Here is a 19458-nt window from a genome sequence, read left to right on the forward strand (position 1 = left end):
CTGATTATACACTAAACACCAATTTATCAACTGATAATATACTCAACACCAATTTATCTACTGATAATGTACTTATCACCAATTAACTAATTATTATGCTTTTGACAACAATAAATTAATAATATTATATTGATGACGAAGTATCTTTGGTTAATGTGATCTTGAGTGTTGAAACCAGAAGGTACTTAAATTAATAATTAGTTTATTGTATGTTTGTTTTCAAACCCCATTTTAAGGACATGCATCAAACCCCTTTTACCAAAAGCGCGGCTAAAATATAAACCAGTTTCACGCCAAGCCTTCATTATTTCACCTTTTATCCACCTATATGCCCTGTTGGCACCTACCCAAGCTCCTCTTGTGCCGTGATGGTCCGGGACGCAAACAGACAGATCCGGGGAAAACGAAGGTCCTGAGAGTCCACAAACACCTTCACCGGTACGAGGTTGGGCTGACACAGGTGGTTGATGAACCGGGCAACGTTGCCAAACTTGCGCGCATCAATGCAGTACGTCTCACCATCCTGTGTGTGAGTTAATATGAACACGGGTGAAATAAGTCAGCATATTGTCACTATGATAAAATTTAAAAAGTTTCTTAGAAAATTTTATATTTCCCATTAATGCATAATATGTATATAAGCAGTTGTGGTCAAAACATTTTTTTGTCAGAGAAAATTTTCATGTTCCAATAAATCATTCCTCAATTAATGTTCAAGAACAAATGTTCATCGGCCGAATAAGGGCATGTCAAAACACTACAAACTTCCCTAGTACACTTACCGCTTATTCAGTGTTGATTTCCATTACCATGGCTACTCTTACAACTTAAATAATAAGCATGCATTTATATTTTGAAAGTAAGTAATGTGAATCTTATTATCACAAATCAAGTGCATGAAAATATTATTTTGTTTGTACGATATTTTTTCTTCCTAACTTTCTCATTTTGGGAAAAGGGGGTTCAATACATGTGCGTAAAGTATCATTCGACAGGCTGATCACTGATGACACTTTCCATCTAAACTAGATTTTCACTTAGAATGGACTTCCTTTATACAATCAATACAATACAAGTGTAGTTCCTGATAAGCCTGTGCCAAATCTTTACTGAAATGAATTAAGCCCTATTTTTCCAAGAACCATGCTCCTAAAAGGACCATCCAGTGCCTTACCCTGTTATCCAGGTCAAACAAGTAGGAGTCATCCTCCCTTCTGTCTGCCTCCGAGTCTGATATATGTTCTCCTATGTACCTGAAAGAAGAATCTCATGCATTGTTTGGCTGCCCCTGTAGCCGAGTGGTTGGTACAACCGCTTCTCACCAAGGCCACTCAGATTAAATCCCCTCTCCTAACACATGTGAGCTTGGGTAATGGTTGCCAAACCAGACAGTTGGGGTTTACCCTGGGTTCTATGGTTTCCCACCACAGCAAAACAACAAACCAAAATAACATATTTTTAAGTAAAAATAAAAAAGCTGGAAATTGCAGATATGATTAAAACAAATTTTTTAAATAAAATTCATTTTAATTATTAAATACTTACCTGTTATCGTATGCTTATACTTTCCAAGGGGAAATAACTCATCCGGAATTTTAACTGGGAATCCGCCACCTCAATACCGTAATACAGGCCAGGTTAAACATAGTGCAATGCAACCTAGCCAAAAATTGGTAACCAACCCTCAATATTCTTTCTATAAATATAAAAAAATATTAATCGAATAGCGGGATGGGAGGTGGGACTTACCGATAACAGGTAAGTATTTAATAATTAAAATGAATTTTATTTAAAAAATTTGTTTTAATGTCATAAATACTGACCTGTTATCGTATGCTGATTTTGCAGCTGCGGTGGGAAGGTTCGTATATATTTTCCCAACACAGTAAAACCCATAAACAGGGTTATCAGCTAATGATATCAAGTAATCTTCGTTAAAACGGTATTAATTATGACTTCTCGGATAGAGTAATATGTCTATGTCGTAAAGAAGACACTACTGTTAGTGAAACCACAACAAGCTCAAACGTATACAAATTGTATTGTTGGCACTTCAGAAAACGAAGATAAAAAGATGACAAGGTGGTCGGATTCCTCCAGTAAACAGCTTAGAGCACGTCAAAAAGTGGGGTGTGATTAATATATGCCCACAAAACAGACAGAGCTCTTAATTCATGCGGTCAGATCCTAAAAAGGAATGAATCCTTAGATAGGATAAGATTAACTTTCCTAAGTCGAGGTCTAACCCCGAGAAATAGAAGCCGCAGACACATCTCCCCCCCCCTTTTTTGGGGAAATGAAGAGTGTCTTTGAGAACCTCGAATGGACTTCTGACTAACACTGCTGAGATAGAACTTCAAAGCCCTGATTGCCCAAAGAAGTTTATCCTCATCATCATGACTACCAGTTTAAGAAAACTTGGAAACTTGAAGGTAGAAGCCATATAGAGGACTTGATATTAAGCAAGGAATCCTGGCTGACACAACAAAGTGAAAACGACAATAGATCCAACTGGAATTGGTCGTATTCAACAGAAAAAGCATGAATTTCACTTCTCCGTATGGTAAAAGCCATAATAAGAAGGAAAACCGTCTTAAAATTATATTGGAACTGTTAATAAGCCTGATGAAAAAGGTTCATAGGGAGCTCATTAAGCATCCCAACATGTTACACAAGTCAAAACCGCTTAAGAAGGTAAAGGAACGAAAAACATAGTGTTGACGTTCCATAGTTTGGATCAGTTCCAAAATAGGTAAGACAGCACAGAGGTGCGATGACTTACACAAAACAAGGTATACGAAAGCATAATCTCTATCCTTTGATGAAGAAAAGAACAAATTTCTTATCATCAAGAAAAAGATGAGAAAAACCTCTATGTATCTAGCAGAGTGATTAAGGTAATAACTATGCTCTCAATTACCCAGTAAAAAATGAATTTCCATAGAACCTTTATACAGTTCTGATGGAATTATCCTTGCACAAGTAACAAGGATTGAAACTCTAACAGAAAAACGTTCTTCTGTAGAGATAACTAAAAGTTATTAATGGCCAGACATGAAGTGGCACATGTTTGGATCAGTAAAAATATGTCTCAGTGAGATATGATATTTGACCTGTGAAGAAGGTTCCTGATAATAATTGTACAGGAGACTTAAAAGGTCGTAGAACCATAGTCCCATGGTTCATTAAGTATATTTCATGAAATTATGGCAAAAACTCAGTAATTGCAAAAACTCACCAAGAAGGCAAGATATTCCAGTTTATGTCAATGGACGAATGTATAACAATCGCACACCCTGCTGGATCGATTTCTGTGAACTGCATTGTTGACGTTGTTCAGCATACCGGTATACACTGCGATATACGATCACATAACGCTAATAACTAGCGTTTGATGATAAACAACATTCTTTGATATACTATGTACACCATGCAACTCGTCTGCAACTTCACTGCCACGCATGCGCAATTACATTATTGAACCCAACGGAAAAATAATTCGAAAGAAAGAACTGCAGGACAAAACGTCCAACAGGGCATTGAGACGAACTGGTATGAGAAAGACGATAGAGAAAATTTGTTGTTCTTGCAAAGAACGAATAAGTTCCTGATTTCCAGTTACAAGGAGTGATAATATGATCACCTCCGTGTCTGTAAGTAAACCACGACCGATGTGTGATAGTTGAAACCATCACAAAGGAATCGTGAAAATGTGTTGTAAATGAAAAACAGCTAAAAAGAATTTTCGCTTTTCAAGATGTAGATGTGCAGGTGATATTCGTTAGGATACCACATAATTGAGAAAATCAAGATACGTTGTTCTATGTGATCGTCCATAACCTTATCTGCTCACATCTGTATAAGATGTAAGGAAGGTTGTGGTAGAATAAACTATATTCTTGCCAAGATAATCTTCTAGTCTAGACACCACTGAATAGTGGTAAATAATGACAAAAAGATGGAAATCTGTGTCATTAAATATTCCCGAGATTAATACAATTATCTTAAAAATAAAGCTGAAACGGACGTAAGAAAAGACGTCTCAGCAGAAAGACCGGTGACCGGACCGGTAAATACCGACCGGTGACCGGAACCATTTGTCAAGGATGGGTGGGCAAAGAAACCACGGCAAGCCGAACTTTCTCACTCCAAACACACTTGAAAATTGGTAGAATAGGACAGTGTTTAACACTTATAAGTTTATGACCTATCTACAGAATATAGCCTCTTCTTGAACCAATAACAGGCGCCTTTAAAATCCTGGATAATACAGGTCGCGAAGTCATCGATTTGCGAAGTACGGAAATATGATTGATAGTGGTACCTCCGGAATCGGAGGTGTGATGGCAGAAAAAGGTGAAAACCCTAGGGGTAACCTTAAGCGGGTCCACGCTTGCCGGTAGAATGCATGGAAGTCTTAAATTCTGACTTGATTAATCCATTTACTTCAAGACTTTTAACCGGGACGAATTCCGAAAGGAATACGACCAGTTATAGGAAGACGGCCTGTTATGGCCAGAAGTGTAATAGAAGAATAACTTTAAGATGAGGTCCCTCCAGATCCTAGGATCTAAGATCTGAGTTCAATAGGTCCTAAGCCATCTACAAGACTGTAGCCGCTATGCGGTCAATCTGATAGGCAATCCTATCAGAACTCTTGTTGATTCCAGTAGCTTGAAAATATGCAATGCCGTAGGAGCAATAGAAAAGCAGAAGTCGATACAAATGTCGTCTTGTTAATCCTGCTAGCGTCATTAATGTGTCCCAACTGTTCCGTGACACTGACTGCAAAGTCTGTAGCCGACAGGTAAAACAGGGTTAAAACAATTCATCCTTTGGGTCTCGAACATAAATAAATAGAGGTCAAATAGTAATGTTCGACCTCAATGCTAGTCTCCGAGCCCACTTCAGCCGATCTATCTGCAAGACCAGTAGTCTGCATGTAGCCGGTTGAGATAGAAGTACAAATAACAGATATAGCATGATTTGGTAACCGTCGCCAGTAGAACATCAGTATTGAAAAACACAAAAAGTCATGTAGATTGTTGAATCCATAAAATATAGTATTCAATACAATCATAGCCAGGGGTATACAACTATGTAATGTAGACGATACCAGTGATACTAAAAATTGACCGATGAAAACACAGTGGAATACCGGTAATTGGTAAGTGGTGACCGAACCGGACCGGTCAATGACCGGTAACTGTAGCCCGGTGAACGGACCAGTCATAATATGACCGGTGACGTTACCAGTTAAAGACCGAAAAATGGTGGAATCCATATGGTCTGTTATCAATGTCAAGCACTGCTCGGAAAAGAAAATCATGCCAAAAAATCCAATCCGATGGCGATGAGACATCACTTATTCTGACCGGTGATCAGTGATCGGTGATATGACCGATGAATGGTGACCGATGTCCGGTGATCGGGACCGGTATAATATAACTGCGTCAGAATGGAAATATCTGGTGCAGAAGAATGACCATCCACGAAGTCATCTGATAATGTTAACCGGAAAACAACGGTAGATTATCAGTATTAATAGGCATAAGTGTCCTTGTAGTCGTAGTGGAAAAAAGAACAGCTTATCCCGAAGCCTGAATGTTAAACGAACTAGTGTTCGTATACAACTACGGCTCGGTGACTGCAACATGTGTGGATGCCATAAGAAAAACCATCACACGTGGAATGGAGACATGATATTCCTAAAGGAATAAAATGGAGAACGTCGATATGACCAGTAGGTTCATTAACGCCTACGTGAGAAGTGGCGACATCCATATAACTTCGATGCCGAAATATTGTTCGGCTACGCTGGAAATATTGTCTTCTACAATATTGTCTCCGTGAGCATTGACATGATCGCTTACGAGCGTATCAACGCCGAGAACTGCTCAATGAAGGAGAGGTATGTTCGATAACTATCCAATGGTGCTCAATGCAGTCCGCTGATGTCTACGTGAAGGTTGACGACGTCCTCGTTTCCTGCGATGTCGAGATCTGGATCGGCCGAGATGTGGATCGGCTGCGATGAGACCGAGATCTTCTAGAATAAAGTCTCCGTGAGTGACGACGTGATCGCTTACGAGAGCCGCGACGATGAGAACTGCTCGACGAAGAAGAGCGTGTCCGATGTCTAATCCTTGATGAAGACGATGTATTCAACGAAGAATAGGAGAATAATTCAATGAAGAAGACCGAGTTCTTCTTCTTGACCGGTGACTGGTGTTATCGGTGGCAGGCCTAACTGATGACTTTTGACCGGTGACCGGAGCGGTGATCAATGACCGGACCGGACCGTTGACATGACCGGACCGGTGACATGACCGGACCGATGACCGGACCGGTGACATGACCGGTGACCGGACTGGACCGGTGATCAATGACCGGACCGGTAACATGACCGGTGACCGGACCGGTGACATGACCGGTGACCGGAGCAGTGACATGACCGGTGACCGGACCGGACCGGTGATCAATGACCGGACCGGTGACATGACTGGTGACCGGACCGGTGACATGACCGGTGACCGGACCGGTGACATGACCGGTGACCGGACTGGTGATCAATGACCGGACCGGACCGGTGACATGACCGGTGACCGGACCGGCCGTTCAGACGTCGATCAATGGTCCGTGATCAACGTCCCCGGTGACGTACAGGTCATATCATGACCAGTGTTGTCACCGGATAATGACCGTATGGCGGATGCCAAATGGTCCGGCATTGGTCGATGTCCTTGACCAATGCCATCGAGCAAAGACCGGCTGACGGGTGTCGCCATATGGTCTGATGTTGACCGACTGTCTAAGAGACTTAGCATAGTACGGTCGCGATCGTGCCCGATACCCGGTGACTGATAATGCAACTATCATCCATGATCTGCGAAGTCACCGGGTATTTATCCACTCTTGTTTCTGCGACCATCATGTAGTCGAATATATGAAAAACAAGAGCAAAGCATATTCAACAATAAACTGGTCACAGACCAGATTATCATACGGCACATAAAATCATTATTTGACCATAATGAAAATTATAATAATACTGCCGTAGATCATAAATTAAACAAAAGTTTAATTCAAAACAGATGAAAAATAAAATGACGATCAATTAGATTGTCATACGGAACGTTAAAATCATTATTGCACACAATGGCAAATGATAAACAATCTGTCAATAGAAGAACACGCTTTGCACGATCTCGTAACACATTAGAAGAACATGCTTTGCACGTTCTAGCAATGTATTAGAAGAGCACGTTTTGCACGTGGTCGTTCGCGCCTGAAAACACCCAGCATGATAGAAATAAACCATTGTTCGATAAAAACAAGCATGGCTTACCTTTTACAAATGAAACAAAATCCATTAAATCCACACAAATTAATCCGAATGAGAAATAAAAAGATAAATAACACAATTTATCTATTCAAAACCCCAATCAACCAAGTGAAAACAATATTTTAATTCAGAGCCGTAAAAGACACGTATACACCTGGTTGATCCGGAAAGAATATTGAGGGTTGGTTACCGATTTTTGGCTAGGTTGCATTGCACTAAGTTTAACCTGGCCTGTATTACGGTATTGAGGTGGCGGATTCCCAGTTAAAATTCCGGATGAGTTATTTCCCCTTGGAAAGTATAAGCATACGATAACAGGTCAGTATTTATGACATTAAAACATCGTCCAAGCATATCTGAGTCTAGTTAAGTTAATTAGGTAGGACTGCTAAGACACTCAATTTCTCCTAACATATTGCTGCCTGAGGCACTTTAGGATCTCATAAAACATCCAAACACACACACATACTCATGCATTGCTTTTTCAAAAAATTGCAATCGAAATTAGTGCCCAGATCATAAACAAACTCTTTCATCAAGTCCATAGCTGGATGTAGAATCACCACTTGACAAAAGAACATCAATATCCGAAAGGGAAAATTACCTTAAAATAGATTGATCTTTTCTTGTGGACAGCTTTTAGATTTTACGCTATGATAAAAGTTAAGAACAAGAGATGTGTTTGTCAGAAACACAATGCCCCCTTCTGCGCCGCATTGAAGTCATACATTTGACCTTTGACCTTTAAGGTTGACCTTGACCTTTCACCACTCAAAATGTGCAGCTCAACCAGAAGTAAGTAAGAGATTAAATGGAGAAATGAATTTTTATTTTTTTTTTGACCTTTGACCTTGAAGGATGACCTTATCCTTTCACCACTCAAATTGAGCAGCTCCACGAGATACACATGCATGCCAAATATGAAGTTGATGTGTTCAATATTTAACAAGGGCTGTTTGTAAAACATGCATGCCCCCCATATGGGCTGTCAGTTGGTAGTGGCAGCCATTGTGTGAATACGGTTTTTGTCCCTGTGACCTTGACCTTTGACCTAGTGCCCTGAAAATCAATAGGGGTCATCTGCAAGTGATGATCAATGTACCTATGAAGTTTCATCATCCTAGGCCTAATTATTCTTGAGTTATCATCAGGAAACCATTTTACTGTTTTAAGTCACAGTGACCTTGACCTTTGACCTAGTGACCTAAAAAGTGACCTTTATAGGGGTCATCTGCCAGTCATGATCAATGTACCTATGAAGTTTTATGATCCTAGGCATAAGCATTCTTGAGTTATCATCCCGAAACCATTTTATTATTTCGAGTCACTGTGACCTTGACCTTTGACCTAGTGACCTGAAAATCAATAGGGGTCATCTGCCAGTCATGATCAATGTACCTATGAAGTTTCATGATCCTAAGCGTAAGCATTCTTGAGTTATCATCCGGTAACCATTTTACTGTTTAAAGTCACTGTGACCTTGACCTTTGACCTTGTGACCTGAAAATCAATAGCGGTCATCTGCCAGTAATGATCAGTGTTCCTATGAAGTTTCATGATCCTAGGCGTCAGCATTCTTGAGTTATCATTGAAAACTATTTTACTGTTTCGAGCCACTGTGACGTTGACCTTTGACCTAGTGACCTGAAAATCAATAGGGGTAATCTGCCAGTCATTATCAATGTACCTATGAAGTTTCATGATCCTAGGCGTAAGCATTCTTGAGTTACCATCCGGAAACCATTTTACTATTTTGAGTCACTGTGACCTTGACCTTTGACCTAGTGACCTGAAAATCAATAGGGGTCATCTGCAAGTCATGATTAATCTACATTTGAAGTTTCATGATCCTAGGCCTAAGCGTTCTTGAGTTATCATCCAGAAACCATCTGGTGGACGGACGGACGGACCGACATGAGCGAAACAATATACCCCCTCTTCTTTGAAGGGGGGCATAAAAAGTAATGATAAAAGTTTAACGAAGGTGAAAGTTTTAGGAAAGAAAAATACAATGATATTTGACCTTTGACTTTGAAGGATGACTTTGACCTTGACTTTTCACCACTCAAAATAAGCAGCTCCATAAGATACACATGCATGGTAAATATCAAGTTGCTATGTTCAATATTGCAAAAGTTATCAAACTTTATCCAAGGTTAAAGTTTTTGGACAGAATGACTAACGGAAAGACAGACAGACAGACAGGACAAAGACAATATACCCCCGATCTATCGATCCTGTGGCATAATGAAGCCATATATTTGACCTTTGACCTTGGTTAAAGGTTAAAGTTTTGGTTAAAGTTAGATGCATCAGAGAAAAGACAATGTTGCTAAATAAATAAAGCCGTATATTTGACAATTGACCTTGAAGGATGACCTTGACCTTGACTGGAAAAGTTATGAAGAAGGTAAAAGTTTTGGTAAAATTTTTGAATTTTTATATCGACCTTTGACCTTGAAGGATGACCTTGACCTTTCACCACTCAAAATGTGCAGCTCCATGAGATACACATGCATGCCAAATATCAAGCTGCTATGTTCAATATTGCAAACGTTATGAAGAAGGTTAAAGTTTTGGTAAAAGTTTTGATTTTTTTATTGACCTTTGACCTTGAAGGATGACGTTGACCTTGACCTTTCACCACTCTAAATGTGCAGCTCCGTGAGATACACATATATGCCAAATATCAAGTTGCTACGTTCAATATTGCAGAAGTTATGAAGGAGATTAAAGTTTTGGGACACATATATTTGACCTTTAACCTTGAAGGATGACCTTGACCTTTCACCACTCGAAATGTGCAACTCTATGAGATACACATGCATGCCAAATATCAAGTTGCTACGTTCAATATTGCAAACGTTATGAAGAAGGTTAAAGTTTTTGTTAAAGTTTTGGGACACATATATTTGACCTTTTATCTTGAAGGATGACCTTGACCTTTCACCACTCAAAATGTGCAGCTCCATGAGATACACATGCATGCCAAATATCAAGTTGCTTCGTTCAATATTGCAAAAGTTATGAAGATGGTTAAAGTTTTGGGACACACACACAATGACAGACAGGCCAAAAACAATATACCCCCAATTTTTTCGATCCGGGGCATAAAAAATCTCAATTGTCCTGGATTATAGTACTTACTCGCAAATGAATGTGCCCCTTGGAATGTCTACCAATGTTTTACAGCCCCAGCCCCGACCTTCTGTCTTAAATACTTGCAAACGCGACCTGAAACATATATAGATACTACTATAGCAATTGGCAGTGTGACGTACTGTTTCTGAAATTTAAGTGAGAGAAAACAACAGCAAAATACAATAGATTACATTGAGTAATGGGAATATTAGGCTTAATGCATGTGCGTAAAATGTCATCCCAGATTAGCTAGTGCAGTTTTCACAGGTAAATCAAGGACGAAACATTACGCTTATAAGTTGTTTTCTTTTTAAGGAAGTCTCTTCATTACAAAAATCCCGTTCAAGCAGAAAAAGTCATCACTGGGATGCATTAAAATGACGCTGTACATACACGCATTAAGACCAGTTTTCCCAGAACCAAGCTTCATTGTTTGATATACCCGTGAAGAGGACAGGAGATAAAAAAAACAGCTTTCTAAGGTCATGTAGAATACAAATATCAGTTAAACTGAATGATAATCACAAATGATGTGCTTTGTTAATGTATAGGTTAATTTTGTTGAAACAAATAATTATTCAAGGGGTAAGAACTCCCTAAACCTCACTGGAGCACAATAACAAGACAATATGCATATACTGCATATAAATTTTACCAAATTGGGATCAATATTTCCTCTGATCTGACAGAGTAATGTCCAATTCATCTAAAATTGTCTTTGGGGAAAGAACATTCCTTAAGGGGGGAACAAACCTATGGCCACCTGGTTGCCACCATATCCACTTCGCCACGGAGACCTATTGACAACTTAAAGACTAGTAGTACACCAGTTTGCCTGTACTCACATGACCCCATTCTGTACAACTCTGTTGTTACACGTGGTCCAGCACTCACACGCTCGATTGCACTCAAATATCAGAGGTGGCTCTGCCATGTTGAACTCTGGAACCAGCCTGCCATACTGAAAACAACGGGGAACACAGGTTGATATGAGACTTGCTCTTGGAAAATGCTGCTTTATGCATGTGCGTAAAGTTCCGTCCCAGATCAGCATGTGCTGTTTGCATGGGCAAATCAGGGCCTACTCTTTCCCCTCTATTGTATTTTTTTCGTTTAAAGAAAGTTTCTTCTAGCACACTGTTCTTGCCACAGTGGACCCCTACCTTATCATACAAGCAGCGCAGGCTGTTCTTGCCACAGGCACAGTGGACCCCTACCTCATCATTCCAGCAGTGCAGGCTGTTCTTGCTACAGGCACAGTAGATCCCTACCTTATCATACCAGCAGTGCAGGCTGTTCTTGCTACAGGCACAGTAGATCCCTACCTTATCATACCAGCAGTGCAGGCTGTTCTTGCTACAGGCACAGTAGATCCCTACCTTATCATACCAGCAGTGCAGGCTGTTCTTGCTACAGGCACAGTAGATCCCTACCTTATCATACCAGCAGGGCCGGCTGTTCTTGCTACAGGCACAGTAGATCCCTACCTTATCATACCAGCAGTGCAGGCTGTTCTTGCTACAGTCACAGTAGATCCCTACCTTATCATACCAGCAGTGCAGGCTGTTCTTGCCACAGTCACATTAGACCCCTACCTTATCATACCAGCAGCGCAGGCTGTTTTTGCCACAGGCACAGTAGATGGAGGAGCAGTCATCCTTGCACTGACAGGTCTGTAGGCTGCCTATCACTCGGTTGATCTTGAGGCATGTGGTCTCTATGTTGTCTGTCACATACAGGTAGTCCGTTGGGATTCCCTCCTCGTCTACGCCGTTCACGCACGGAATAGGGATGTTCTCACGGCCCTTTGAAAGGTCCCTAGACGAAATGAGATTACATAGAAAAATTATACAAATATTACTTCAATGCTATGAAAAGATGTAAGCCTACCTCAGTTACTAACTTAATAACTAAATACATTTTGTAATGGTTTCAATCAATATGTTCAGGTTTGTGCTGTTTGCTGCTCATCAGTAACTAAGAGGTCAAAATGAAGCCTTTACAAATTGAATTGAGTAAGAAAGATCTTTAATCAAACGTAACTTTCTAAGGGACTACAAATGCCTCAAAATACGTATCTTAGTGGTAAAGGGTTAAGAGTCAAGATACCGCTGCCTACCTATGTAGCAGCCTCTCAGGTTTGCGCATGTGCTTGGCCCCGAAGCTCTTGAGCTGCTTGTTCACCTTCAGTGCCAGGTACACCGGGGAGTTCTGGTCCAGGCAGCACTGAAATACCCGGGGAATACAGTGGATTACTTGGTTCAAGCAAAACAAGTGCAATAGAAAATAGAAACGTCAAGTCAGAAAATAATCCCAAATGTTATTTGTTTTAATATATATTAGGAATACTTGTCAGTAAAGAACAGTATGCATTATACTATTGAACACTAAAACTGAATTATATTTAGAACATGAAGAATTGAGGCTGGAGAAATTTACAACTGGTCCAATATAAGACTTTCTATTGGTTCACGTCAGATTTCGCCATATCTGACTGACTTGGGGGAATATAACGTGATAAACAAACTGCATCCAACAGGGTGAGGGAATACAAATGGAAAACATGGTGTGTTTAAAAATTATGATGAATTAAAAGAATGTTAATATGAGGTCTTTTTATGTCTGTCATTAACATCACAATGTTTTGACAAGGTTTGGCCAAGCAATCTAAAATCCTTATTGTATATCTCTTAGCAATCTAAAATCCTTATTGTATATCTCAAAGCAATCTAAAATCCTTATTGTATATCTCAAAGCAATCTAAAATCCTTATTGTATATCTCAAAGCAATCTAAAATCCTTATTGTATATCTCAAAGCAATCTAAAATCCTTATTGTATATCTCAAAGCAATCTAAAATCCTTATTGTATATCTCAAAGCAATCTAAAATCCTTATTGTATATCTCAAAGCAATCTAAAATCCTTATTGTATATCTCAAAGCAATCTAAAATCCTTATTGTATATCTCAAAGCAATCTAAAATCCTTATTGTATATCTCAAAGCAATCTAAAATCCTTATTGTATATCTCTTAGCAAGAAGATACGTGCACAGCTTCTATTGTTATACTGTAACAGAAAATCTGAGACAAGTTTAGTCAAAGGTCTAATTTTCTTGGATTAAGTTACACCCAACATATTCCTCTATCATGGAAATAAAAATATATTTTTTACATGAAATGTGCATCTGCTGTCCAACATCAAATGGTTAATAGTGGTAACAATAATCATGCATTGCATAGGCCAGATTAAAGGAGGGTTCTATAAAAATATTATTTACTTTCATGATGTAAACTATCCTATTAAGTCTTCAATATATGGTATTCATGTACTTATACCCTGTGAAGTTTTCTTAGAACAAGAGGGCCTAAAAGGCCCAAAGTCGCTCACCTGAGATTCAAAGGAACTGACTTGTTCTGTGCAACCAAAGATGTCATTAGAACAAAATTTTCTTACCAACTTTCATGACTAGTGAAAACCCTGGCAGCCACGTTTTTCAACAGACCAGAACCATTTTCATACACATCCAAGATATCATTTAAACAAATATACTGACAAAGTTTCATGAAGATTTATAAGTCCATATAAGGAAAAATGCCCCGCCCACTGGTGGTCATGTTTTTCAAGCAACTGGAACCATTTTTTCAAAATATCATTGGGACAAATCTTCTGACAAAGTTTCATGATGATCGTACATAAATACGGCTTCTAGAGTGTTAACAAGGTTTAACTATAGCTATGTTATACAAATGTTCTGACCAAATTTCATGAAGATCAGACAATAAATGCGGCCTCTAGAGTGTTCACAAGGCAAAATGTTGACGACGGTCGACGCACGATGGACAAAAGGCGATCACAAAAGCTCACCATGAGCACATTGTGCTCAGGTGAGCACCATGAGCACGTTGTGCTCAGGTGAGCTAAAAACTGGCTTACTTCTAAAGGTGTTTCCCCTTTATTATTTTTGGCTTCGACATCAGCCCCTCGTGCTAGAAACAGTCTGCAGTAGAAAAGGGAAACACAGGTTACATACCTACAGGGAAAGAGTGTAAATACCACTGAATGACAATTTACATTACAATATTATTTTTGAAAATGCATGAATTGTTTACCTCAACATCTCTGAATACTGTATTGTTATAATTGTCTTGGTACCTTTCACCTGGGTTTCGTGTTAAGAACATTTTTATCATGCATATAACATGCATTTATCACAGATACATAATGCAGTCCTAACTTAAACTAGTTATAAAATCTTTTATGAGAAAGGATCCTCATCATTTAAACTGTATTTACAAAATATTATCATAAACACAACCATTATAAACATAGCTACAATAATTTTGTAATCTTACTTAAATAAAATAAATGACAATATTAAAGGCTTCAATTGTTTCAGCGTGATATTCACTATTTCCTGAAGAAATATAATTTTTAAATAATTAAAAAGAACATTCTAAATGATTTTCAAGTCTTTGGAACAGATCAGAGAAGCCTTAAACCTACTATCTAAGCCTTGTTCTGGAAAAATGGTTTCTAATGCATGTGTACAGAGTGTTGCTCCTGATAGGCCTGTGCTCATTTTTTCCCAGATTGAGGCTCAGTTAAAAGAAATAATGGAAGGTGTATGAAGCCTCATTGATATGTGTCTTGTTCTGACAAAACTGGGCATAATGCATGTGCGTAAAGTGTCATCCCAGATTAGTCTGTGCAGTCTGCACAGGCTAATCAGGGACGACACTTTCTGCTTAAACTTGATTTTCGGTAAGAAGGGACTTCCTTCAAACTAAAAATACCATAAAAGCGGAAAGTGTCGTCCCTGATAAGCCTGTGCGGACTGCACAGGCTAATCTGGGACGACACTTTACGCACAAGTATTAAGCCCAGTTTTCTCAGAACAAGACACATATGTCAAACCCTTGAAAGGATATGTAAACTGATACTTACACAACACACTCGTAATGATCCTGCCGGGCAGCTATATGCCTGAAAAACAACACACACAATTTCTTTATGGAGTTCATGGAGATTAAAATTGTGAAAACAAATGTTCATGCAAAATGATTGAAACCCCACAAGAAGAAGACTTGCTGTAAACTAATATTTGGTAAGCTTAAAGTGGTGGACTACTCAAAACGTATGGCATACTTAATGCTTGCATCATTTTTGTATATGCTGACATAACATTTCAATAACATGACCAACTGAAGAAACCAATTGCTGGAGAAATATACAACAAGAAAGATAAACTTGTGCCTAAATGCATAAGCAAGGGCTCTCTACTGAGCCTTGTTTGTGAAAAATGGGCTTAATGCAAATGCGTTAAGTTAGCCTGTGCAGTCCGAACAGGCAAATAAGGGAAACACTTGCAACTACACTGGATGTTCATTTACAAGAGACATCCAATAGACATGAAATTCCATAAAAGTGGAAAGTGTCCTCCCTGATTACCCTGTGTGGACACTACAGTGGAAAGTGTCCTCCCTGATTACCCTATGCGGACACTACAGTGGAAAGTGTCCTCCCTGATTACCCTGTACGGACACTACAAGTGGAAAGTGTCCTCCCTGATTACCCTGTGCGGACACTACAGTGGAAAGTGTCCTCCCTGATTACCCTGTGCGGACACTACAGTGGAAAGTGTCCTCCCTGATTACCCTGTGCGGACACTACAGTGGAAAGTGTCCTCCCTGATTACCCTGTGCGGACACTACAGTGGAAAGTGTCCTCCCTGATTACCCTGTGCGGACACTACAGTGGAAAGCGTCCTCCCTGATTACCCTGTGCGGACACTACAGTGGAAAGTGTCCTCCCTGATTACCCTGTGCGGACACTACAGTGGAAAGTGTCCTCCCTGATTACCCTGTGCGGACACTACAGTGGAAAGTGTCCTCCCTGATTACCCTGTGCGGACACTACAGTGGAAAGTGTCCTCCCTGATTACCCTGTGCGGACACTACAGTGGAAAGTGTCCTCCCTGATTACCCTGTGTGGACACTACAGTGGAAAGTGTCCTCCCTGATTACCCTGTGTGGACACTACAGTGGAAAGTGTCCTCCCTGATTACCCAGTGTGGACACTACAGTGGAAAGTGTCCTCCCTGATTACCCTGTGCGGACACTACAGTGGAAAGTGTCCTCCCTGATTACCCAGTGTGGACACTACAGTGGAAAGTGTCCTCCCTGATTACCCTGTGCGGACACTACAGTGGAAAGTGTCCTCCCTGATTACCCTGTGCGGACACTACAGTGCAAAGTGTCCTCCCTGATTACCCTGTGCGGACACTACAGTGGAAAGTGTCCTCCCTGATTACCCAGTGTGGACACTACAGTGGAAAGTGTCCTCCCTGATTACCCTGTGCGGACACTACAGTGGAAAGTGTCCTCCCTGATTACCCTGTGCGGACACTACAGTGGAAAGTGTCCTCCCTGATTACCCTGTGCGGACTACAGTGGAAAGTGTCCTCCCTGATTACCCTGTGTGGACACTACAGTGGAAAGTGTCCTCCCTGATTACCCTGTGTGGACACTACAGTGGAAAGTGTCCTCCCTGATTACCCTGTGTGGACACTACAGTGGAAAGTGTCCTCCCTGATTACCCTGTGCGGACACTACAGTGGAAAGTGTCCTCCCTGATTACCCAGTGTGGACACTACAGTGGAAAGTGTCCTCCCTGATTACCCTGTGCGGACACTACAGTGGAAAGTGTCCTCCCTGATTACCCTGTGCGGACACTACAGTGGAAAGTGTCCTCCCTGATTACCCTGTGCGGACACTACAGTGGAAAGTGTCCTCCCTGATTACCCAGTGTGGACACAACAGTGGAAAGTGTCCTCCCTGATTACCCTGTGCGGACACTACAGTGGAAAGTGTCCTCCCTGATTACCCTGTGCGGACACTACAGTGGAAAGTGTCCTCCCTGATTACCCTGTGCGGACACTACAGTGGAAAGTGTCCTCCCTGATTACCCTGTGCGGACACTACACACATGCATTAAGCCCCTTTCAGGGCCCTCGATTTGCATTGTAACCTACCAATATCAGTGGCTTCCCCCATCAAATTATATACTTTTCCCCCTATATCTAAGAAAAATTACCCCTACGAAACATTACAAAAAAGAGCCCCAATACCTATTATGCTGAACAGATATTTTAAGTGTTTTCTAGCCTCATTGATATGGCTGTAGACGGGAAATAGTAAATTTCGTGCACCTGCATGATTTTAACATCTACACCTTTTCGCGATGATAACATATCTCATGACGCGAATTCATACAGAAAAAAGCTCAATAAAAAAAAAGACTACTAAGTGCAAAATAATTGATGCTTTCTTCTTACAAACAGCATTAGCCAATATTAATGATCCGTGTAATAAAAACCAAACAAACACACAGGCATCGGCATCAAAAACATATTGGCTGACTAGAGATTAGAGAAGTTAATGTGTCTTTTCAATAATCATATGAGCACTGAAAATGGTCACTTGTCATAAATAAAAGACCATGTATGTGTGTAAAATGGGAGAAAAATACTACTTCAGAAACAGGAGTTTCACCTCTATATTAAATTGACATTCACTTTATAATTCATCATTACAATATAGTCTAATTTGAGTGTCGAATATACTTGATGAATATAGTGCAAACATGTTCTATGTAATAATGAGAGAGTAAGATAAAATAATCCCCCATAAAAGAGAAACAGCGCGAAATTTCCCTCCTCATGAGCTTCCCCTGATGGCTCGAGGGACCTGCTGATCCCACTTACAATGGTCTGTCCCCATGCATGTTGAGGCTGTCCAGGTCACAGCCGGCCATCAACAGCTGTTCTATGATGGACACACTGCCACTGTAGGCCGCCCAGTGCATCGTTGTGTTCTCCTCCTGCAACATGAGGACATAATGGCTAATGAGGACATACTTGCAAGATGGACATACTTGCAATATGAGGACATACTTGCAAGATGAGGACATACTGGCAAGATGAGGACATACTTGCAAGATGAGGACATACTTGCAAGATGAGGACATACTTGCAAGATGAGGACATACTTGCAAGATGAGGACATACTGGACAGATGAGCCTGCGCAGTTTGCAGAGGCTAATCAGGGACGATACTTTCCATCTAAAGTGGCTGTTTGTTTAGAAGAGACTTCCCTGAAAGGAACAATTCTACAAGAGCAGAGAGTGTAGTCTCTTAATAGCCTGTGCATATTGCACAGGCTTATCTGGAAAGACACTTTACACACATGCATTACACCCATTTTACCCAGAACACAGCTAAAAGTAGCTAGGGAATGAATAAGGGCCTATATAGAAGAGGTTGATGCACTTTTATTTAAAACACATCAGGAAAAGTCAAAGTATCCATAATAGGTTTGGGGGAATTAATTTTTACACAGAAAAAAATGCTTCATTTTTTTTTAATTAAAAAAAATTATCACAACATACCTTCATTTTTCAGATTTGTTTTCCCTATTGTTACAGGCCTAGTATCATGAACATTCTGATATTTTTTGGCTCAACTCAGAACATGAGATTTGAGTATACACTCAGCCTAGTATTGAGAAATGTTGGTCAGCTCACAAATAAACTCAAATCTCAGCTATATGAATATGCACATATGCCACCTCAAACACAGCATTGAGTCACATTCCAAACTCAAAAAGGCTTTTGTGAACACCAAAGTGATGGTCAAACTCATCTTAACAATTAAGGAAAGCTCAATGTTAAGAATATTCACCTAAGTATGTTTGTGATTACTAGGACCTGCTGTAACATTGACTCCTTTTACTATTTAAACAGACTGGAGGTCCTGTAATCAAGTCCTGTTATCGAACCTCCTAACATCTGTTTCAGATTTGTCCAGAGGTCGAGTGTGTTTCTTGACCCCCGGAGGTTAGGGTCTGCCTTGTTTCATGAGTTGTCGTACCAGATTGCTACATTACTCACATTGTCCCGGAGGTTTGGGTCTG

The 19458-nt window shown here is 40.2% G+C and overlaps 1 protein-coding gene across 2 annotated transcripts in view; it reads right to left on the reverse strand.

Annotated features, from left to right (window-relative positions):
- Nucleotides 1-19458, reverse strand: part of LOC127882121 (uncharacterized) — a 73155-nt gene that overhangs the window by 3818 nt on the left and 49879 nt on the right. For both annotated transcript variants that reach the window (XM_052430579.1, XM_052430578.1), the window contains exons 14-22: nucleotides 18251-18366; nucleotides 15433-15471; nucleotides 14422-14485; nucleotides 12606-12712; nucleotides 12082-12304; nucleotides 11332-11447; nucleotides 10493-10579; nucleotides 1175-1253; nucleotides 348-523 (exon numbers count right to left, since the gene is read on the reverse strand). In XM_052430579.1, the coding sequence (XP_052286539.1) occupies nucleotides 348-523; nucleotides 1175-1253; nucleotides 10493-10579; nucleotides 11332-11447; nucleotides 12082-12304; nucleotides 12606-12712; nucleotides 14422-14485; nucleotides 15433-15471; nucleotides 18251-18366 (1007 nt within the window). The remainder of the gene's footprint in view (nucleotides 1-347; nucleotides 524-1174; nucleotides 1254-10492; nucleotides 10580-11331; nucleotides 11448-12081; nucleotides 12305-12605; nucleotides 12713-14421; nucleotides 14486-15432; nucleotides 15472-18250; nucleotides 18367-19458) is intronic.

The sequence above is a fragment of the Dreissena polymorpha genome, chromosome 5, assembly GCF_020536995.1.
Source record: "Dreissena polymorpha isolate Duluth1 chromosome 5, UMN_Dpol_1.0, whole genome shotgun sequence".
Taxonomy (NCBI): domain Eukaryota; kingdom Metazoa; phylum Mollusca; class Bivalvia; order Myida; family Dreissenidae; genus Dreissena; species Dreissena polymorpha.